Source organism: Telmatherina bonti, assembly GCF_933228915.1.
Source record: "Telmatherina bonti genome assembly, chromosome: 4".
Taxonomy (NCBI): Eukaryota; Metazoa; Chordata; class Actinopteri; order Atheriniformes; family Telmatherinidae; genus Telmatherina; species Telmatherina bonti.
The window spans coordinates 31,442,939-31,466,185 of NC_136622.1; the positions used below are offsets into that span (position 1 = coordinate 31,442,939).

The 23,247-nt window shown below is 40.0% G+C and overlaps 1 protein-coding gene across 2 annotated transcripts; it reads right to left on the minus strand.

Annotated features, from left to right (window-relative positions):
- Positions 1 to 1,267: 1,267 nt before the first annotated feature.
- Positions 1,268 to 22,513, minus strand: kdm5c (lysine demethylase 5C). 2 transcript variants are annotated; one of them, XM_079239315.1, is made up of 28 exons: positions 22,211 to 22,513; positions 19,812 to 19,959; positions 19,320 to 19,397; positions 19,096 to 19,218; positions 18,823 to 18,993; positions 18,557 to 18,691; positions 16,070 to 16,126; positions 13,877 to 14,000; positions 12,101 to 12,378; positions 11,609 to 11,887; positions 11,339 to 11,494; positions 9,969 to 10,150; positions 9,673 to 9,835; positions 9,463 to 9,582; positions 9,183 to 9,377; positions 8,892 to 9,073; positions 8,653 to 8,777; positions 8,396 to 8,543; positions 8,212 to 8,302; positions 7,680 to 8,062; positions 7,413 to 7,551; positions 7,136 to 7,315; positions 6,638 to 6,766; positions 4,910 to 5,659; positions 4,756 to 4,798; positions 4,477 to 4,676; positions 2,259 to 2,447; positions 1,268 to 2,181 (listed from the first exon to the last, which is right to left on the minus strand). In XM_079239315.1, exons 2-28 carry the CDS (start codon positions 19,953 to 19,955, stop codon positions 2,173 to 2,175), a joined length of 4,773 nt encoding a protein of 1,590 aa, XP_079095441.1. In that variant the 5' UTR covers positions 19,956 to 19,959; positions 22,211 to 22,513; the 3' UTR covers positions 1,268 to 2,172. The 2 variants fall into 2 exon arrangements, with proteins under 2 accessions (XP_079095441.1, XP_079095442.1); XM_079239316.1 differs by lacking the exon at positions 16,070 to 16,126.
- Between the last annotated feature and the right edge of the window lie 734 nt (positions 22,514 to 23,247).

Below are 23,247 nucleotides of genomic sequence, written 5' to 3' on the forward strand. Positions count from 1 at the left end.
GCAAGCCTTGATTACATCTTTACAACTGACTAAAAATGGGGCCATAAATACAATTTAGCTGAAAAAAAAAAAAGAAGTCTCCAGAAAAAGCCACTTCTGTGCCATAAAATTGTATATTTTATTGTCTTTAAAGAATTTTGATAAGAACTTTGTGTGCCAATTAATAGAGTTAGGCTCCATTTTCATTCCTGCAGCGCTCCTTTTGTTTTTTAACGTTGTCTGACCACAGATGTTTGTCCATCATAAAGGAGCCGAGCCTGTGCCTTCACTCCAGGCAGACCTGACTGTACAGCATGAGCTTAAAAATGTTCATTAAAAAGGACTGAAGAACTGTAGCGGAAGAAATGCAGAAGTAGAGCAGCTGATGTTCTTTTTTTAAAGGAAATGCTTCCATACAAGCACAATTCTTTCCCCATTAAAAAGGGATTAAATAGAAAAAGCTGAAGTCAGACAGTGGTGTCTTGTTGATGGCTGAAAGTCATGGCTGTTCAGGCTTCTGAAATGAAAAGTGTCGAGAAAACCAAGAAAAAAAAAAAGAAGCTATTGAAGCTTTTGTGATGATTTGAATAACTGAATTTCAAGATTTATTTTTCCTGTTCAAAAAGACACAATTACTATTTAAAACTCTTATTTCCACAGAACATTTCCTCAGGAAGGTATATTTTAACCATATAGTGCATCATAATGACAGAAAAGGATTTTTTTCCCCTCTCTGTAACAATACTCTGTAATAAGACCTCCAGCTGCATCAGCTGTCTGCTCTCCTTCTGCTCCATGAATGTCAGCTTGTATGGAGTCATTTGTTTCTAAAACCTGATGAATAAAAGCTGCTTTTTCCCTCATTTGCATTTCATGCATGTTTGATATTGAGACAAATGTTTTTTCCATGAACTTCTACACTGAAAGCTTTTGACATACTGTAGTTGTGGATGTCTTTCTATGACTTTGCTAAAAATCGTAACATAACACCCCCCCCCCCCCAAAACAAAACAAAAAAAAACATGGTGTACTTGTTTGTTCAATATTGTGATGTCCTGTCTGCCATTTTACAATCCAAACTTTTTTAAATAAATGCTGTGAACTTGAAAACAAGCCCCCCCCCCCCTCTGCTTCATGTGTTTTTATTTACTGGATAAAGCAGCGAGAAATGACGAGTCCACAGGTCCTAAACAATTCTAAACCTTTATTTTGCCTAACAAGAGTGAAAAGAAACAAAGGCAACAGTAAAATGAAAAGTTTATACACAAACTCACGACAGCTGCGTGTCTGTTATATCAACAATAATAATAATAATAATAATAATATAATCATTTGAACCCATAAACAAAATGACTTGAGACAAAGTGAGATACAGTGAAGTTACCTTAGTTTGAAAAGGGAGAAGGATGGAGGGGAGGGGGGGGATGAGACCTAAAAAGAAAAAATGGAGTTGAGGGGAAAGAAGAGCAAGAAGAGAAAGCCAAGAGGTACAGATATCCATTTTGGGAAAGTAGCACCAAAAACATCAATGCCTGTTTTTTTACACTTCCCAAAATTTACTTAGTTTACTGAAAATTAATTTCCCCTCCAGACAGCTTTAAACAAAAGATTAAATACAACTAAACAAAAAAACAAAAAAAAAAGTGTAACCATGGTGATGTCTCAGTTCAGCAGTCAAACTCCACCGCTGCACCTCTACGTCGGGACTCGTGCCAAAAACAAGCGTAAATAAACCCATAGCTTATCAGATGTCGACGAGTGAGCTCAAGTGAGACGGGCTTCGGCCGAACGAGCACTTAACACAGTTGGGAATACATAGCATACTGACTGACTTCAGAGACAACTCGAAACCAAAAACGCTCCTTTAACAGGAAACCTCACATCGGTCCAACACAGTCTCAAAATGTTCAAAGGAAAAATGGATCCGGAGGAGGAAGTTTGGGTAAGACAGAGTCTGAAAGAAATGTTCTCGATGAAGCAGAGGAGTGTAGCAGAAGAGTCACTTCTCCGTTAGTGTATGACCACAGGGATGAGGGATGAAGAGGGGAGTCTGCTATATGGGAGTGTTTGGGTGGGTGGGTGGGGGGGATGTCCTGCATCTTTGTGGAACTTGACACGGTCATCTGGCGCAGAAAGCTCTGCCTCTTATTTCTTGGAAAAATCCATTTGAATTGAGGTCCAGTGTCAACTGCATCACAAAATCTGTAAACAAAACAAAAATAAATACAGTAAATATCATGAAGAAATAAATAAATGAATAAAAAGTCATCTCCACTTACCTCTGGATGGGTCTGGACCAGAGGATGAGGGGGGAGGTTGTGTCTGAGAGGACAGGTTTTCTTTGACTTTGCGACATCCAGTGATGTTTCTCCTGCCGCTTCTCCACCGCCACACCTGTGGCCCTTCCTCTTCCTCTTTGAGTCCTTGGGTTTTCCACAGCTCGTCCGCCTCTGCTCTTCCAGTTCAATCTGAGGAAAAACACGTTTATTACATGCAGTAACTGAGATTACAAACGTACATTTTATAAACTATCCTAAAATGTCAGTCAGACTATAGTCCAGCGGTTGGCAACTCCAGAGCTGCAGTCCTCCAAGTACCAGGCCTTGTCCACATGGAGCCGGGTTTTTGTAAAAACCAAATATCCTCCCTCCTCTGGCCAGTAAAAAACATAAAGAGTCAACATGACCTTGTTTTTCAAAAACAAATCCATCCACACAAATCCACATAACCGCGTTGTTAAACACATTCATAAACATATCAAACCTTTAGGCGGCGGCAGCGTCCCTAATCCTATCAGAATCCAAACAACATCACTGGTTTATTCTCCTTGTACTATACTGTTTAACTTCTTTGTAGTTGCTCCTTTTTAAAGATCATCTTCGTGGTTACACTTTGTAAAAACTAACCCATGTATTAACTTTTTGAAAAACTTAATATAAACAAAAAAAAGGAATAACCTTCTGTCTCATGACGTCACTTCCACGAAATAGGAAACATGCCTCCAACATGATCTGGTTAGGTGGTGGAAAATAATTGTCCTTAATGTCGTCCTTTGTTGTGGAGTGGTATTTGAGCTTGTAAAAACAAACAAGCGCCTGGACAACAGACAACGCCATCACAGTTCCGAGGACTTCCATGCTGGTGTAAATGTAAAAGACTATGTGTTCAGTCAGCAGCATGCCTGAGGTTTTATTCTGAAAAGGCCAGACAGGAAGTCCGCACCGTGTGGTTGGTGAAAGTTTGATGGTGCTGACTAATAATAAAAGATGGCGGCTGTGCCAGTTCTGCAGAACTTCTTCCTGTTCTTTTTTCGTATCTTCTAAAAATATAGGCGCATGAACAAGACCTCAGTTAAACAATAGTCGCACGTATGACGTCATGTGTCGCAGGCCGTGATGTTTAAAACGCTAAAACCCTGGTTATGTGTGTCTACATGCAGGAGGGCAAACAAGAGTATTCTTAAAACCATCGTTTTTAAGTGCATAAATCTGGGTTTTGGTGTGGATGACGGGCAAAATCGAAGTAAAATATCTTCATTTTGTGAGATACCTGCTACGCGTGGACAAGGCCTTAGATGAGTTTTTCTGCTGCAACACACCTGACTCAAATCAAAGGGTTATTATCAGACTCGTACAGTGTTTGATGTCAAGCTATGCACAAGTCTGCCTTATTTATATTTAAATATTTTTTTTATAAATTGACTTGTATGAACAGAGTCATTCCAAATTGGGCTAATCTGTTTTAATCAGATCACAATGAAATGGCTTGACTGTAAAATGCCTTGACATTACCCTGAACTGGTGCTGCATTACAACAAAGCTGAATTGAACAGAAATGTTTGGGAAGAATTTACACTTTTGCTGGGTAAAAGCAACATGACTGAATTAATATGCTGAAATCGACCAGAACCCAACACTCATTTCAACCGTTTAGTTTCAGCCTCCTCAGCTCCTGGTTCCAACTAAGTCCTGCTTTTGGTATGAAAATCATTCACAGCTAAAGATTTTAGAAGAAGACTCAAGTCTCATAATGCAACGTGGAGAGAGGAGATTGAGGAAAGGAGGAAGGACACATGTCAGCGTAGCTGTAAGCAGGGACACAACGGTGTATCTGATGAAAGTAAGTTGGGACTATACAGTTATATGTAGGTTGCTGTGTTACACATTATATTAATGTTGGTTTGATAAGACTAATCTCTCCTCATGAGGAGAAACTGAACTGTGAAAAAGCTAATTTAAACTTTATGACACATTAAATATTTACAGCCTTTTTTTTTGACAACCAAACATGTCCATGGTGTTAATTTCACACCACCTCATTGACAAAAAGAGGCAGTAACAGGTCATGAAACGTGAAAACATGAAGCCAAATCAGAAAAGAAATAAAAACTTGAACAGTGGCTCTTTTTTTCCTCTAATAATTTCTCATATTTCTGATGAAAGAAATGTGCCAAGTGGTTTCGAAGAGATAAAGAAATAAGTAGTTCTTTTGCCTGACCTGTATGAGTGTGTGCAGTGTTTCTCTGGGTGGATCGGAGGCAGCTTGCAGGACCCTGTGGATGATCTGTGTCTGGTCCAGGGAAACCTCCAGAAGGTCTCCTTCCAGCTGCAGCTCCTCCAGCTGGACCCTGGTGGCTGGGGACAGATCCACCACTTGGCCTTTCAGTGACGGCAGCAGGGGCAGCAGAGACCCCACACCTAAAAGGAGGACAGTAAAAGAGTCGGTGCTTTTGTCTGCAGAATGCAGCCTGAAACCACAAGTTCTGCACACTCTTACCTGTAATACTTGACTTTTTACTGACACCATTTTCACATCCAGCCTAGCAAACAGACACGATACATTTCAGGCTCCATTATTTGATCAAAAGATGACTTAACTTTGGGTTTGTGTTCATCTCTCAGTCAGTAAGCAGCATTTTATCAGTATTTACCTGAGCAGTGTTGCTTTCCTTTGTTTTCTTTTTAGGTGAATTCTCCTGTGTTAGATCAATGACTCCGTCCTCTCCTTCCCCTCCCTCTGAGTCAGATAAAACAATAACTGAATTCCCTTCAGTCTCCTTTTCCACTTCTTCCTGTTTTTCTGGGTTGTAGTGGAGAGTTTCTTTGAGTTCTTCCAGCCTCTGAAGAGCCTGTTGCAGCTCCGGTGTCTCCAGCGCCTCCTTAGCTCGGCCCTGCCATGTAATTGCTCTCTCTGTGAGAGACTGCAGTGCTTCTCCTTCAGGCAGACGCACGGGCAACCTCTGCAGGGCCACGAGCAATGCCAGGATAGTCTCCAGGCGCGGACGCCGTGACCGTTGACAATGAGGACACAAAAAGCGCGAGTCCCAGTCCCACCAGCAGAGAAGGTTGACTGGTGGCCCAGAGGAGGGCATCAGGGAGGGGAAGGGAACACAGCCACCGTGGAACCAGTCCTTACACAGGTGGCAGCGAAGCTGGGGAGCGCGAGGCTGCCCGCCACACACACATACCGACTGAGGAGAGGCGGTGCGGCTGTGGTCACCGTTTCCGTTCTCTTTTAGAGAGTTCTCAGAATGACTAGATGTGTTCGTCTCCATGGCGTCATCCCACCGTCCATTCTCCTTACAACTGGAGGAGTTTAGTCCAGATTTACACATGTTGACTTGCTGTAATCTCAGTAGCGCGTCCTTCTCCTGGTGCTCCCCTTCTTTGAAAGCCATCACCTGGAAAACAACATGTATACATCCATATTTACACCACTGGCTGAAGCAATCATTCTAGCATTTTCTCATTTTTACATGTACTAGAGCACATAAGATAAAAATACATGGCCCCCAGAGAATCATAAATATAACTAGGGCTGAGATATGACCAAAATCTCATATCACAATATAGCTCATTTTATATCCCCATAAAGATATGTATACAGATATAAAATAGTTTGTGTAATTTTGTGTCAGTCATCAGTTATGTGTCAGGTGTGCTTGGCAGCAGTGATCTCCTTCCATCTGGGGGAACTATGGCTGCATGACATTTCACGGGGAAAAGCCTGTTGCAGCGTTTGTGTCTGGAGTTTATTAGAGTTTTCGCCACCACTTGACGCTGCTTTTGCTTGTTGACTCCATTCTTTATTCTGTATTCTTTATCCTGATTCTCACGCAGGTGATAAAATGAGTTAGTTTAGTGTCAGAGTCCGTTGTTGAGACTGTGAGCTAGTCTGTTGTCAGTTCTACGTCGGTCTTTTTATATCCAAACCGCATCCATGTGACAGAAATTTCCCCTCTTTTATGAACAAGCTAATCGTTTTGGGTTGTCTGGTCATCTTTTAGTGACTTATCCTGCTCTGAAACACGTCTGCGTCCTCCATGTTTGTTTATATATTGCAACATGCATGCCGTAAAGTGCATCACGACATAAAATACTGCAGTAAAGCACCTTATCGTGGCATACATGATAGAGCCTCATATGAAACCATAGACATTTTCTATCATCTAAGCGATATATCTCGTCATATCATCCAGCCCTAAATATACCTATGCAAAAAACAAAAAGGGTCATAGAAAATATTCCACTAAACAATATAAAGAACCTGTTATAAACATACTGCTGACTGTATAAGAACTACTGTTTCTGAGGAGTGAAAACACAGCTTTCTGCCAAGACAGAGGTAACGGCAACAAAGAGATGTTCAGGATTCTCACAATGGCTGCAGGGTCCCTCAAGGCCTGAGCAGAAAGTCCCAAAGTGTTGGTATCAGAATCATCTGAAGGATCGTCCAGTGGCTCGGCCTCATCTCGCTTCGCTCTCCGTTTCGCACACGGACATAACACCTGCAGGGAAGCAGGAATCACCAGAGATTGGTTTTAACACAATAAGAAGGAAACCACGAAAAATGATAAGAAAAGCCACATTTTTATTTTTATTTTTTTTAATATGAGATCTTTCCTTGTCCCTTGATCTTTAGATATTTAGCATTGTTCTACCATGTGATATGTCAAGACAAAACCGGATTGTGTTCAACATGATTTTCAGCTAAATGTTTTACCATAAAGTGATGTCACGTGTCTCAGACAGTGTATGCATCAAATATGTCAAGCTGGGCTCTTATTGGGTTAACCAGATGGTCTTCTGGTTGTTCAGTATTGACACATCTTTAATTCATAAGTAGGTTTAAATGTCATTTTTCTCTTTCTAATAACCTCTAGAAGACTGTGCTGGCTGCTCTTCTTCAGGAAGGTCTTGGTGGTCTTGTCCCTCCAGGAGTGAGCACTGGCCACCTGCAGTTCCAGCTGCCTTAACTCTTCCATGAAGACTGGTAAATCTCTTCCAATAGCTACCAGGCCCTCGAGGTCATCCAGACACGGGTAATGCTCGCCGTTCTACAACAGCATATTTCACAGTTTCAGGAACTGTCTTCTTACAAATCACTGCTCTGCAGTGGAACCATTAAAAAAGCAACACGTTTTATCTCTTCACCTGGATTTCCTCTAAGTCCGTAACCCAGGCCCGAGCTCGTGTAAGACACTCTTGTAAAGCCAGAATGTTGGGAAGTGTGACTGGAATAAGCTGGGCCTCGTTTACTATGGCCTCCAGGGTGGAGAGAGGATGCTTTTGTCTAGAAGAATAATAAAAAGAAATAGAAAAGAATCTTTGATTTCTTCCATTAAGATAAACTGGCTGTGAAACGACAGCAGCTGCTGTTGCAGGTGAAGTAAATGTAGCAGTTCTAGTTATTTCTTTTACCTCTGTTCCAGGCAGATCTGTGCTTTTTCCTCCCAACGTTCTGCTATTGTCAGCAGCTCCTGCAGCTCGGCCATGGCCGTCTCTACAGACACACTCTGAGGCACGTTGCAGCCTGCTTCCATAAGGTTCCTCAATACATCCAAGGTTACTTCTTGCCTCTCCCCTCCTTCTGTGCCCAGAGTGCGCCTCACCTCTTCCAGCCAACGGCCTTGCTCCTTGAGGCCCTGGAGTAAATTACACTCTGGCACCACAACAGGCAGCTTGCCCCCTTGCTCCAACAACGTTTGCAGCTGTTCAGGTGGTGGAGAGTCCTTCCTCCAGTCCTTGTTACTGACCAGTGCTTGAGCCTGTTTTTGGTAATCCTCAACTGTCTCCAGAATCGCCTTGAAAATCAGAGGGTATACGTGTCAACCTTAAGTAGACTAAGACTGTTAAAGAAAATTAAGAGAAGTTTTTCCCCGCTTTACATTTAGAATAAAATCTGACAAAAACTAGTTTATTCAGTGTGATGCACATCCAGGGTGTAGTTTACCTGCACTTCCTCCAACCCTTTCATTACACAGGGAAGGTTTTGCATTTTGTCAACCATTGATTTCAGCTCTGCCAAAGTCATCTTGTTTTCACTGCAAGACACCGACATGAGCGCATATGAATAATACGGAGCAGTTTGTGTAAAGATTAAGTCTGGGATTATGGGATTAAGTCAGGTATCTCACCTGGTGTTTGAACTACTGAGGAGCTCAGCGCTTGTCTGTTGGCAGTATCCTATGTCTTTAAGGACGGTGTTGAGCTTCCTGAGAAGCTCGTTGTCAGGAAACTTCTTCTCTGCTGCCTCATTCTTCAGCTTCTCTAGGTCCTGAATTTCTGCAATCCAAGTAACATTTTACCTTAAAAAGACTCATCTTTATGCTTGTTTCACAAATGTCTAATACCTTTAAAAGGTTTATTGAAATTTTTTATGTTGAATCCTCACCTATCTTGTTTCCCTCTTCCTGCTCAAGAGCTTCTTTTACTCTGTTAGCCCAGGAATCAAAGGACTCGGAACGGACTTTTAGTCGATGTAACATGGCTAACAGCTCATCCAGGGTGTATCTGTACCTGCAGATTGAAGAAGTATCAGAAAGTATTAGTAAAGTCTGCAGGCATTAAATTGAAAAATGACACTGTAGTGAGTTAAGATCAAATGCATCAACTGCAAAGACACGCACATACCTGAGGTAGAGTTTTTCAGTGGGGCAGTTGCACAGATCCTGAGTGTGATAAAGACACACCAGGCGTTCAGGACAGTTGGAGCAGGCCAGAGCAGAGAGGAAGCAAGTGGTCTTGCATTTATCACACTGTCTCTCATCATCAGGCAGCAGCTCAAATGCCTCCCGCTCTGCTTCTGTAATGCCCTGCAAGTCCAACACAGAAACTAATAAACTATTTGCATTTTTCCGATTCTGCAACAACAGAAAGTTTTATCATGATTTGCAAGTATATTATAAGCACAAAGGATCTCACCCTTTCCATCAGATTCTTGCGCAGCTTCCTCTCCTCTTGAACAATAATGAACATCTCCCGATGGGTAGCGGCAGCCAGGTTAAGGTCGAGTTTCTCTGGGCTGGTCGCCATTTTACAGGTGAGCTCCTCGTGGGAGAACACGCAATACCTCCTTAGACGCCGGTAGTGCTCGATACAGGAACGACCGGCGGGGAGCTGACAGAGCAGGTGAGAAAAAAAAATCTCAGCGATACAGTAGTGACACAAAGGAAATCGATGGTCTGAGGCAGCATCGACATACCCAGTCTGCAGTGCAGAAGTTGACTGCTTCCGCAAAGTTGTAACCCTGATTGAAGCCACTGTGGTAGGCTCTGGGGAAGGTGATGACAAACTCACCAGCGCATTGGTTGGTGCGTACGACCTGCCATCAGAAAAACATCAATTCATCAATTTTTTTTTTTTTAAGAATAGAAATCGTGTTTCCATTGCGAACATCTGATGCTAAACTGACCGGTACACCGTGGGCCATGAGGATGTTAGGGTTCATAATGGTGACCAGCTGATGGAGAAGATCAGGCTGAAACTCAAACAGTTCTGGTGTCAGCTTCTTCATGACCTCCTCGAGTCGCTCTGCTGCCACAGACGGAACTCCGTACCAGGTCTTAGGTTCGCCCCTGGGTATAATAAATAAATAAATGGGATGTGAAATAAGTGAGAAAAGTTTAATTAAACACAGCATGAACAGTTTCAGTAATTTCAGATATCTATCACACACACACACACACACACACCACAAGCATGACGTACCAGTGCAGGTAGTTGATGGAGTAACTCCAGTGATCCTCAATGTGCCAGCAGAAGGCTGAGAACACCATGCCCACATAAAGCCACGGCACCTTCATCCCAGAGATGTCTCCATTGATGTGGCACAGGAGGGACTGCTCCAGTACAGGCATGACATTCAGGTTCCAGCCACAGCGGGCGTAATCCTGTCCAACACAGACAACAATGCAAACGTTAAAAATGGAAAAATGATGAGGGTCAGGTTATGGAGAGAAAAAAAACACACCGATTTCTGTATGAACTTGTCCAAACATGCTATACTGAATGATACTATTGATTTGATGCTCATTTGCAAGTGTATCGATAATTATCAGTATGCATAGAAGCACTGTACCGCCAGGTGTTGAAATGTACTGCCTGGTCTCACTCTTCCTACATTACTGGAGCAAAGAGCCACAATATGTTGCAGTGAAACAGCCTGAAAACAGGCTGACTAATCATTCACTCCTAAATTAAACTGCTTTCCAACTGCGGCTACTTCTAGCTTTTTTTGTCCTCCATGTAAATGAAGTGAATCTTATGAGATTTGGACTTACTGTTAATGAAACAAGTAATTTTAACTTTAGCTTAGTAAAAACAAACATTTTGAGAACTTTATGACTTTTAAAAAGAGAAATAAATGAATAACTGTAATCTACAAATAATCAAACAACACAAGAGATTGATAACAATAAAAAAAAAAGCTTAAATTTAAAAAAATTGCTGTGTTTAACTGACCAACTTCAATGCCAACTACAAAATAAAAGGCAGCAACATTTTAGAAACGCAACAATAGTCCCTCATCAAAACTGCAAAACTGAATCTTTTTATTTTTCATTTTTTTAAGGACATATTCACATCAACCTTTTTGATTCAAATCCTCGTCCGTTTGATCAGAAAGTCCGCTTTGTTTGAGGAAATGTGAACGTGCCAAACAAATTCTGATTTGGACCAAAGAAGCGACTCGGTTCGGTTACATATGCAGGTCTTGGCCCGTTTCAAGCGGACCAAATACAGGAAGCGCACTACAAAAAAAAAAAAAAATCACTTCCTGCATTAGACTTAGCATTGCATTGTGGGTAAATGCAAAGCGATTTGCCTCGTCTGTTGTTCATACTGCGTCCATTGTTGCAGTGTGTTTCTGCAGGATACCTGCAGGAGACATAATGGAAAAACCCAAAACAGCGATAGTTTTGTCTCCATGTCTAGTCTTGTCCTGGACCTCAGTCCGCATGGATACACCCCCCTACAACTGAGCCGAGTCCCCAATCGGACCAAGTCTAACAGACTGTCCTGATATGAATGCACCCCTAAAACACTGCTGATGTTTCGACAGAAATGAACCATGTACCTACCTCCTCTTCTTTTGTCAGCTCCCTTTTGCCAATCATTGGGAAGCCACTCCCAAACTCTTTGGAATGTATGTCGGCGCCGTATTCAACAGTAACATCTTCCTCAATGCTGCTGACTAACCTCCAGAACTCTTTCTCCACAAGCTCAGTGGGAACCATCTGCACAGAGGAACATACAATGAAGAGACTAGCGCCTAATAATCTGTCTGTATCAACACCATTGGAGATGGAATCGTGTAACCAGCAGGAGATCTCTTGAGTCAGTGCACTCACATGAACCGGCATGTTGAAGTAATCTGCTTTGAATGTGTCCGCCATTTCCCCAAAACTCTGCAAATTGTATTCTCTGGTGGCTTGTTCAAAGCCGAATGCTTCTGCAGGTTTCTTGCACTCCTCTGCCACACACTTGGGGCATCGCCAGTTTCCTTTGGGGGGATCAGTGAGTGGAGGCAGTAGACAGTAGGTGTGATAGTTGTCATCACAGCCGTCACACAGGAGGAGTTTGTCGTCATCGTCTCCCCGACCGCACATCCGGCAGACATAGGAATCCACCTTTAAAAAGAGAGGAGGAGAGAATCTCAGTTGCTAAACTAAGACAGACGACCACAGCTATGAGACCCTGAGCAGCTGAAACCTGGCTAAATAGAAGATCATTGCAGGGAGGGCGTCCGCTAATGTTTCACATGCAATGTTTTCTAGTATGAATGAGAGCTACAGTTTCATCATCCTGCCCTGATTACCATTTGTTTCCGCTGCTGTACTTACACATTGTGGGTTGTTAAGGTTGCGCCTGAGCCTCATGGTCATTTTGGTGCAAGGTCCATCTGCATCATCTATCGCCCCGTTGTTCCCCTTCCCATTCTCCTCCTTTACTTCTTCTTTCTTCACCGCCTTCACCGTAAGACTGTGGGGAGGCAGCTGGAGGTTGGGCATCTTCTCATCACTTTGCCTCTCTTCAGGCTCCGGTGGTTCTGATTTTATCGTCACATCACCAGCAGCAGGAGACACGTTGTCCTTGACAGTAACTGTCTGAGGCAGCTCATCTGAAAGAAGAGTAAAAGTTCAGGATTAGATTTAGTCAACCATCACAGAAACTTAACTTTATTCTACCACCAATAAAACCTCCAATGTACATCATCTAATCAGTACAATTTGCTCTTTTTCTTCATGAGGCCAGATAAAACAGTTTCTTAGATTACAAAGATGTCTTATAGACATCAAGACCTGGATGACTCTGAAATTTCTCCTTTTAAACTCAGACAAGATAGAGGTCGTTATCTTTGGGCCTGAAAAACTTAGGTAAAATTATCCAGTTATGTAATAAATCTGGCCTCCAGTACCACTGTGAGAATCTTGGAGTTATTCTTGACCAGGATTTTTCCTTTAGCTCACATTTAAACAGGTTTCTCAAACCGCCTTCTTCCACCTGCATAACATTGCAAAAATTATGGACATCTTGTCTCAGAAAGATGCAGAAAATTTAGTCCATGCCTTTATTACTTCCAGACTGGATTACTGCAATTCCTTATTTATGGGTTGTCCTAAATATGCCCTGAAAAGTCTCCAGCTGATCCAAAATGCTGCAGCGAGGGTTCTGATGAGGACTAGCAAGAGAGATCATGTTTCACCAGTTTTAGCCTCTCTACACTGGCTCCCTGTTAAATCCTGGATAAAGTTTAAAATTCTTCTCCTCACATATAAAGCTCTCCATCACTAAGCTCCATTGTACATAAAAGATCTGGTAGTTCCATATATTCCAAATAGAGCACTTCTCTCTCAGACTGCAGGTTTACTGGTGATTCCCAGAGTCTCAAAGAGTACTATGGGAGGAAGAGCCTTTAGCTATCAGGCTCCTCTCTTATGGAACCAGCTCCCACTGGGGGTTCGGGAGGCAGACTCCCTCCACACCTTTAAGATCGAGCTGAAAACCTTCCTTTTTCATGATTCTGATAGTTAGGATATGAGCATCTCCTGAGTTGGAGTCTGCATGGATGGGACCCAACTGTCCAGGTTATGTTCTTTGCTCTTATAGTTATGGGTAGTCTAGTCAACCATTACTTATGTAGCAATGGGGATGTTACCTGATGCACTGAGAAGTACCTCGCTCTATTTCTCCAATATATTAACGTATAAATATATGCCAATATTGCCGTCTCTAACTTATTTCTCCTTTTTTCCGCAGGTCTTCCTGAATAAGTGCAGTTGTACATGTTGATCTGTCTTTCCTGTCCTCTCCACCCCAACCAGTCGAGGCAGATGGCTGCCCTCCCTGAGCCGGGTTCTGCCAGAAGTTTTCTTCCTGTTAAAGGGGAGTTTTTTCGTTCCCACTGTCGCCTCGTGCAGCTCAGGATGGGGGACTGGATCGAAGTCATGATTCGATGCAATCAGTTGGTTTCTATTTTAGGCTATGTATGAATTGGCTTGAAATGATGTGTATGTAAAGTGTCCTGTTGTGACTGGCGCTATACAAATAAAGTTTAATTGAATTAATTTTTTCACTGAAGTATTAAGGAGGTTTATTTAAGTTGTAATAACACTTACCTTTCTTCCTCATGCCTTTATCCCTTGCCACCAGTCCAAGTCCCATCATCTTAGGCCCTGCTCCATAAATCTGTAACTTCTTCAGCTCTGGGTTCTTTTCTATGTCTTCTTCTGTAGGTTCAGGCTGCAGATGAAAGAAAATGTGTTATCATAAAGCAACCCAAATGGACAACTGCTACTCTCAAAAGCACACAGAGCAAAGCAACGGTCTAGGCCAAGTGCAGAGCAAAAAGTTGAAATATGAGCATAGCAATGCATCGCAAGGAGGGATTAGACTACTGTAGGCATGAAAGGAAAAGTTAACCAATATTACAGTGACAGCTGAAAGGGTAAGACCAACCACCAGAAAACACAGCCACCAGCAGATGCAACCACAGCTAGAGGGGGATACTGCTTACATCTTATCATTTACACTTGTTCTTTAAATTCAGTCAAAAACTGGGTAGCAATTCTTCAAGTAAAATGTAAACAACACAAATACAACTCAATAGCAAAGCAAAATATTCAGCAGATTGGAGCTTCTTTTTGCAGTCATCTTGACATGTTGACACATTTAGGAATTAATTTAATAAAAGGTTAAAAAAAAAACAAAAAAAACTTCTTTACATGCATTTAATACATTTTTCATACCGTTTTTAGCAACCAAGCTAAGCTAAACATGTGCTAAAATATATTATAACCAGATTTGTCTAAATCTGGTATGTTCGATTTAAATTACATGTCTAAACTTCATAAATACCAACTAACACACTGTGTTACCATAGTTGGCTCCCACTGCGAAAAACAGAAAAACTGAATAAAGAACAGGGATCGTAATCTGAGTAGCTCTCATCTTTGGTTTTGTTTACAGTAAACTGAACTATTTGAGGAATCTATTTGACAAACATTTTTTATATTAAAGTTGCTAAAATTCAAATGATTGAAGTTCCTGCCTGCAAGCTGCTCACATACACATAAGTCAGCGATGAAGTAAAAACACAACTTAATGTTATTTTTGGTTTTACAACTAAAAAGCCCCTAAAAGCAGATTTCAACACATCTGAACGTGACTGAAAGTTTAACCAAACCATTTTGAGGTGCATCTAAACTATCTGTAGTTACCTTTACACACCTTTTGAACCAGACAACCACGTAAATGAAATTTCTGAATAAATTACGGTGACATTGATAGTGCTGATCATACAAAAACTAGAAACACAATGCCAAAAAGTACTTTTTTCTAATGAAATAAACAGCTAAAAAGAAGTGCAACCATTTTGAACTTTTCCACCTGCTTACAGCTGCAAGCCATAACGCTTGCTTCCCTTAGATCCTTTGCTGTGTATCTTCCTGGCATTAAAAAAAAAAAAAAAAACCCATCTTTTTCTGCTACCAAGGCTTTGTGGCCCAACAGCAATTACACATCAAAGCAGATGAAAATGGCATGATGGTGTGGAGCAATCACAAAATGGCGCAGCCTCTAACCAGCAAACCTGGAGAGAGCAGTTCTTAAACAATCTAATCTATTCATAAAGCTGTGCCACTCTTTAAGCAAAACAATCACACAAAACACAAGTGGTACTTCTATGTAAATGCACTCAAAATATGAATGCATGCAGCCACATTGTTAGCCGTCGAAGTGAATGAAGAGGAAACCCAAACAGAAGAGAAAGAGGGCACATAATGGCCCGCCAGCCAGGCATTATAAGACACTTTTACAGAAAGAGAATGAGTGGAAGAGAGCACATCAGTCCAACTAGACTACAAGAGGAAGTTCGTCAGATGCATTGTAGTGAAACTGATTATGTCATTTAGGGAAGTGGACACGTCAGCTGCTCTATATTATGTTATCATCAAGAACAAACAACTTCATTTAGAAACAGGGCAGAAAATCTAGAAAGATAATAGATTATGAAGCTTTAATAACTTCTACTGTTGTTACTTCACCAAGAATGTTTTCACACCAACATGTCTGCCACAGCTTTTGTGACTATATTATGCTTTAGCACCCCCCCACGACCCACTGAGGAGCACAAGAGAGTACGACTGCATGTTAATGAAAATGTTTTAGTAGTTCTTTAAAAACAAAAACAGTGAAACACAGAGACAACTTTGAAGAGGGGTATGGTGGTTTAGAAGGAGCAGAGGGGAAAAAAGTGTTGGGGGGGGGGGGGGGGGGGCGGAAAGTGAGCTCTTTTGCTCAAGAGGCAGTACCGCAGAGATGAGTTGAGAGCCAGTGGTGAGAGGATGGGGGGCCAGATCCTCTGGACCCTGCAGGGGGAGACAATAACAGCAACAATAAACTAAGACAAGAGGAAAAGGAGATGAGAGGGGGGAGGGAAAGAGCCTGGAAAGGTCAGCCAGTATAAAGAACTTCTGGTGATATGTGTACTATGTTCCTCTTTTCCTACTCTAGATGAAATCTGAAAAGACTTCCATCATTTAATGTGTCCTGCTCAGTTTGCTGAGAGACACACGAAGATGCTCCCAGACCTCTGAATATGGGCTTTTGATAAAAATGATCTGTTATTAGGATCCTTTTAAGGCTGCCAAATTTCTGTTTCAGCATTTGTAGTCTCTGACAGCTGTTCACATGACAATGCATTTTTAATAAGGCAGGTCTGGTTTTAAAGGCTGCGAATATGTGATTACTATATGGTTTGATCTCATGCATGATTCTTGGAAACCATCATGTTACAGCAGTTGCCAGCAGCCAGTTAACAAAAAGATTATAGTGCGGATCTGAGTTTGAGCTAAGATAAAAGCCATTAGAAGGACTAAAACGCTTATCAAAGTTGATGTGAAGCTATAACAACAAGCTGAGTCCTTATGATTTTGCTCCCCTTTTGTGCATTAGTATGAACTTGAAATGATGTTTTGTTACTTACAAATGGCCAATCTTGCCCACATTAATCTGCAAGGCTGGAGGCAATGTGAACAGTGTAATTGATGATTCTGGCTGTAAAACACAGTCTTATGGGAAATATTTAAATGTGTGCGGTGCTTTCTTGATGTTTTTGAATCCCAGACTATTTATAACGTGGATAAAGTGAAAAAAATTCAAATTAAAACTGATCTTTAACACAATTCTGACATTTCACTTTGTCAATCGTATCTAAAAGTCAGAATTGGCCTTTCGTTTTTCTCGCCTATCAATGTAAATCAGTAAATAAAATATGCAATTGTGTACAGTAAGGTAAGAAATCTGACAAATGGATCAGGTATAGTCTACATATTTAAAAAACTGCAAGATAAAGCAGGATGAAGGTTGGTCTGGAAGTTACATTTAACATGAATGAAACAGAAACAAAGCTTTGTCAAAAAATACAAACTTGTAAAACAATGACACATCTGCGTTGTTTTGGTGACAGAAGAAAGCACAAGGAGAAAAAAAAGACAAAATAATCCACAGAGCAGAGAATAAAACAGTAGAAATAAGCACAGCAGCATGAAAGGGTGGAAAACAAGCAGGCTGGGATGCGCTCTGAGTGCACTGTCACATCTTCTACACATTGCAATGTAACTGATGCACAAGTGCACAATGATAAAAACACAAATATTGCTAAAATCATGACAGCATGATCCACACTAAGAATCATCAAGCACACACTTGTGTTTAGATTGCAGGTTGGCAAAAAAGTCAGCCTGTAATACTGGAAGCTTAAACATTATGTGATCATCAAGCATCACACGGTGAATTACTAAATGAGGCTGGAGCTTTCTACATTTGCTGTTTAATCCAGATCAAACAGCAACTGTCACACATCTTTATTCTGCAGTTTAAAATGTTGTAATGGGAGAAACTGACAGGCGTACGCCTCCCAAAAACCTGAACGTTTAATGAGTACGTGCGTTCAAACTGAACTCCGGTATCGTGGAAACAAATTCTTTTTTGTGCTCATATATTTGGCCAATAAAGGATTTATAATTCTGATGGAAATTCAGTTTACATTCACAATGCTTCATACGGGAATCAACAACTATAAAATTTGGTCTTGGACAAGCTTCGTTCTTTGAGTTTGGATAGTTAATTACCAGTTGAGCAGTTGGACTTTCCATATAAAGGTGAACGTCGCTCTTAACCTACATAAATCATTAATATTCTATACCACGGAGACATTTTATACATTTTGACATAATAATAAGATAATATCATATATGCCTAATGTAATGTCATGGAATTCCTACTGGTTAATCCTTCAGTAAAAAATCTCAGGCTTTCCTGAAATATCTTATTCATGAAAACCTTAAAAGCACATCTCTATTCTTCCATTACAACATAAAACCGCTTCAGTTTGCACACCTATCACGGAACCACGATTTATGATGTGATGAAACAGTGACTGTAATTACAAGGACAACATATATATTCAATACAATCGATGGGAAGGGTTCTGATGAGTGATCTATGTCCGAAAAGAAAACTTTCAATTAATTATTCCAGACTGGAAACCATTCGCATGTGTTACCAAAGTGTCTATGCTGAAACAAATTCATCTTCAGATAGACACAACAAACACATTTACAAACAGATGTTTACAGTTTTACCCCCACATCAATCCTTTTGCAGATTAATTGTAGGCAGCAGGGTACATGTGGTTATGTGATTCAAATAAATATTTAAGTCTAAAAAAATACAGTTCAGTACATAAATATATGTGAATACACTGAAAGACAGTGAGGACAGGTCATCCCACTCACATCAGGCTGGCACCGGTTTGCTCTGCGCCCATAACTGCTCATTTTGGATGGCTGTACGGACTGTCGCAGTGGAATGGAGTGAGGCTTGTACTCTTTGTCCACATCTTCACCATCATAGTGCTTTGGCTTGTAAGTCTACAAAAATTATGAAAACATAAATACAAACACAATAAGGAAACATGTCCTGATGAACGATGTAAAACTTTATATATTACTTTTTTTTTTAAAAACACAGAAAGTTGTGAAATGAAGCTAAAGAGTATTACCGGAAGGCTGGCCCCAGACTGGAACATTTCAAAAGGGTAAACAATCCTCTCATAGTGCGAGCGTAGCAGAGAGCCAATGTTCTTGCCTGGTGGGTAGCCAAGCCGTTGGGCTATACGGGCCCAGCGCCGTTCCTTACACACCATCTCAAATCCTCCTTCATCTGTCACAATCTGCAACACAAATATATTCAATGTTTAAAATGCTGAAAACCCAAAAGGAACAAAACATTTATTTCAAAATGTACTTTCAGCAAAAATCCGATTCTTGCAAACCTTTGACAGGCTGAAGAGATCAAGAATGCGTCTTTCAATATGTGGGATTTTTAAGGATGATCCTTGAATCTCCCAGAATCTGGCAATGCGATCCAAATAATTGAGCTTCACTCTGGTCTCAGCCTAAAATGATATTATGAGAACATCCATAATTACTGTGGCCTGCTGCACAACTCAAGTTATACCATCAGTGTGCTGATTGTAAGGGGGTTGAGATGACTTACCTCCAGCTCATTAAGCCTCTGGATGCGGGGTGTGAAGTGAAAGGTGTCAAGTTCCACAGAAAACGGTGGTTGCCAGTCCTATTTAAATGAAATAAAACTTATAACATCAAATAAAAATTCATGGCAGCCTCTAAAAACTTGTGCAAAACCTATTTATTCGACTTAAAAAGTATCAAACCCTTATGTTGTAATAATGCATTATTCCTCATTTAAAAAAAAACTTGGCTATATAAAGGGATATTCCTTTGTATATCCAAGTTTTATTTCTTTTAATTTACAAGTGAGATGTCCATGAGTAATGAACCATTTGATCATAATAGTAATGTTGCTCTCTTTACTCAACAACACCAAACTGTAAATGACATGATCCACATTCGGAGCAACACTAGGTTATCAGCATTACGCTTTGTAAGCTTAACTCAATATGAAAAAGCAAAAAGAGCAGAATAAGCCGTATCTACCACATAATGGAAAATATAAGCAAGTTTTTACCGCCGGAGGTCGAATTTTACAGATTCCAGACTTCTCTGCAATAGGACGGATCTTGGCAATGTAGCCCAGGGGATCCTGGAACTCCTCCCATGACGGCTCAAAAACTGGACACTCCGGAGGAGGTATAAACTCTTCCCCTTCCATTTCCCTGAGAAAAGAAAATCAACAACAAAATGTCAAAAAGTTAAATAAACTCTACCACTATTATGATGGTGGGAGGGGAAAAGTATTTCATGTAATTTTTTTTCCCCTTTAAATCATAGATTCATAAGAGGCAAGAATTATTTTTTGTTCAATTTGCTAAGTGGCAGAAGTTTGTGAAAAGACATTTTTTCAAATTATTTTAACAACATATAATCATTTTAGTTTACTTGTTTGATTAAAAAAACAACAAGCAAATATGGTACAATCCCACTATCTATCATATTATTAGCTAACAACCTCATAGGTTATAGCTTCTTTGGAGTGTACAACGGCACAGCTGAACAAATTACATTCACAAGAGACTACCTTCTCCCACCCATTTTTCCACATTCTGTAACATAAGACCTTGAACGTTCCTGGTTAAATAATGAATAATTTGGCTAAATAATGCCTGGTGTATATTGTATTAGTTAGGCTTTTTTTCTCCTTTTTTTCAAATCATTTCACTACTACTTGTTTTTTTTTTTTTTTTTAAACCCATATGATGCTTATTTTTTAATACATATGACTTCACTTTTATTTTTCCAACCCTGTTTGCTATTTTGTTTCTTTATTTCTAATATTTCTAGTGTGCCTTCTTTTTAAATGGAAATAAAAGTAAATAAGGAAATAAAAGGCATCACACAACTAACAAAGGTTACTTCATACGTTTAATCTTGTAGAATCTTTACTTCCTGTTTCTACCATCAACTACGCATATAAATAACAGTTCTTCAAACTGTCCCATAGTTAATCATATTTCAAGCAGTTCACAGAGCAGTCAGTAATAAACCCAAGGGGAATCCCAGGATGCCGTTTTGTGCTCAAATGCCCATCCCCCATCAGACACAACAAAACAAATCCCCCCCATCTCTGGTAAATCTCTGGTAAGGGAAGGGGTTAAACTTTTCTGTGATGCTTTAAGGTTTCTTACAGATATAACATAAATAAAAGATGATTATAGCTCTAGCTAAATGCTATTATTTTTGCTTTCCAAAAGTCTTTCCATTGATCTAGATGACAACAACCAAGAAAACAGAAATGTCTTATATAACAGTCTCTTCCTCCTCTAATGCGGATTGATAGAATCAACAGATTATGTTGAAGAGTTTAATTTTCTAACATTTAATTGACTATATTTTTAATGTTTTGACCTTAATTTCATGGATTTAGCTGCAAAGCTTAACAACACAATAGGCCCTCATAGTCTCAAGGAGACAATCAAAATGATCAATGGTATTATTGATATTGAGTGATAATCACAAACAAAGATTTAATTACCACAGACGTCCTTAATCTTTGTGCAAAACTATAATAAAGCAGAGTTAGATACAAAAGTGAAGGCAAAACGCCATGAAAATGATCACGTATCAATGTTCCTTGATATTTTAATATCAAATGATTCATTATGGCATCATTACAGAGAGGATGTTTGGGAAACATAACTTGCTCTTGGGAATTCACACATATATCAAAACCATTTTATTATTTACTGGCCCTCAGAGAAACAATGGCGTGTAAGCAATGAACCCTGAGGAATTAAAGGCCACAAACGCATCTCCACTTACAAGTGGGCTGGGCTGCCTTAATAAACAGGACACGTAAAGCAATTATTCAACTATAAATGTCAAATAATCCCATCTAAATATCAAAATACATAAACTGTTTTAATAATTATTTAACTAGCTGATAATGTTGACTTTCTGAACTTGTGAGAACGTAAAAAACTAACCTTACCTTTAGCGCAGAAGGCAACACATGGAGTACACGGAAATATATAGATTTAAAAACAAACAAACAAACAACAAAAAAAAAACTCCAATCCTGTTATAGTTATCTCACTACTTGTCATTCAATTCGCGTTAAGTAATAATACTGAACACAGTTTGAGTCTTTTATCCAGCTATGGGAGACGACAATAAAGCTAATGTTAGCACCAAGGCCTCCAGTTTTTTTTCTCCCCCCAGCACAGTCCCATCGCCTCCCCCAGCACAGTCCCACGGTTTTAGACAACTAGCACCAGTTTGTTTTGGTTTTTTTTTTATGTTAAATGGATGTCTGAGGAAACTAATTCAACAATGTAGTCGCAGACCAGCGAAACTGCAAAGCGCTACTGAGACCGATGCTAACAACAAGCTAAGTACTCGTCTATTTATAGCAGAAATCCAAGTATATGTTGAATCCAATAAATGCCTTGTGTCATTCCTGTGACTGACCCGAAGACACCTCGATGTCCCGGGGTATGACAGGGATTGTGGCCGCTTTCCTTCCTCTGTTGCTGGGATGACTGGTGGTTAGCTAACGCTGGCCAGCTGTGCTCGGTCCAGTCGGCTAGCTACCGATGCTAGCAAAAGTTGACCGTTTTCGGCCTCAGTTCTCCATGTACCACGCTCCGTCAAGCAAAAGGCTTCGACACATGAGTGACTGATGCTCGTTTGGCACTAAATTAGGGACTCAAACTTTCTCAATTAGGTCGTGATTAATCATTTCCCAATCAACATCATTACTCTCTTCAGACCATCCTATCTTTCTTGACGAGACGCCATCTTAGTTTTTTCTCACGACCGAAGTACAACCTCAAATCTTTACGCCGCGTCTACTCCCTGAAAATAGTGCCCACGTACGCAAATCCAAATCTTGGAATTAAAAGGAGACCAAAAAGCAGGCCAAATTTGTCTAAAGACTTTCATCTTTTATATTCGCAAAACCACGCCGTAAACGTTTAGTATGAAATTCCATTAATTATGTTATTCTAAATAGCATCTTATGACTTGAAAAGCAATCACACAATGAAATGAAATGAAATGAAAAATACTTTATTAATCCCCATCAATTAATTAATTAAACATTAATTATAATTAATTTTAAATTAATTAATTGAAATAATTAATCAAATTTTTATTAATGTCATACTGGTAAGTTTTTGCTAGGTGTATTTTAAATGAGCAAATGTGGGTTCAATTTTACCAGTTTTATTATTGTTCTTCAATGTTCAGCTAGGAAACTTTTGAAAGCCTACTTACAAAAAAAGAAAAATCAAATATAAATATTAAAGAAAAAGTTATTGTGCCAAATGAAGTTCAATTTAATTCAATTCAGCTTTATTTGCATAGCTCCATTTCACAACAATGTTATCACAGGGCACTTTACATACATATCATTTCAAGTGCAAGGAAGAGAAGTAGTAACCTCACTGATTAATAAATACTTAAACCCTGAGCAAAACTATGTTCTTATATGTTCAGTGGCATTT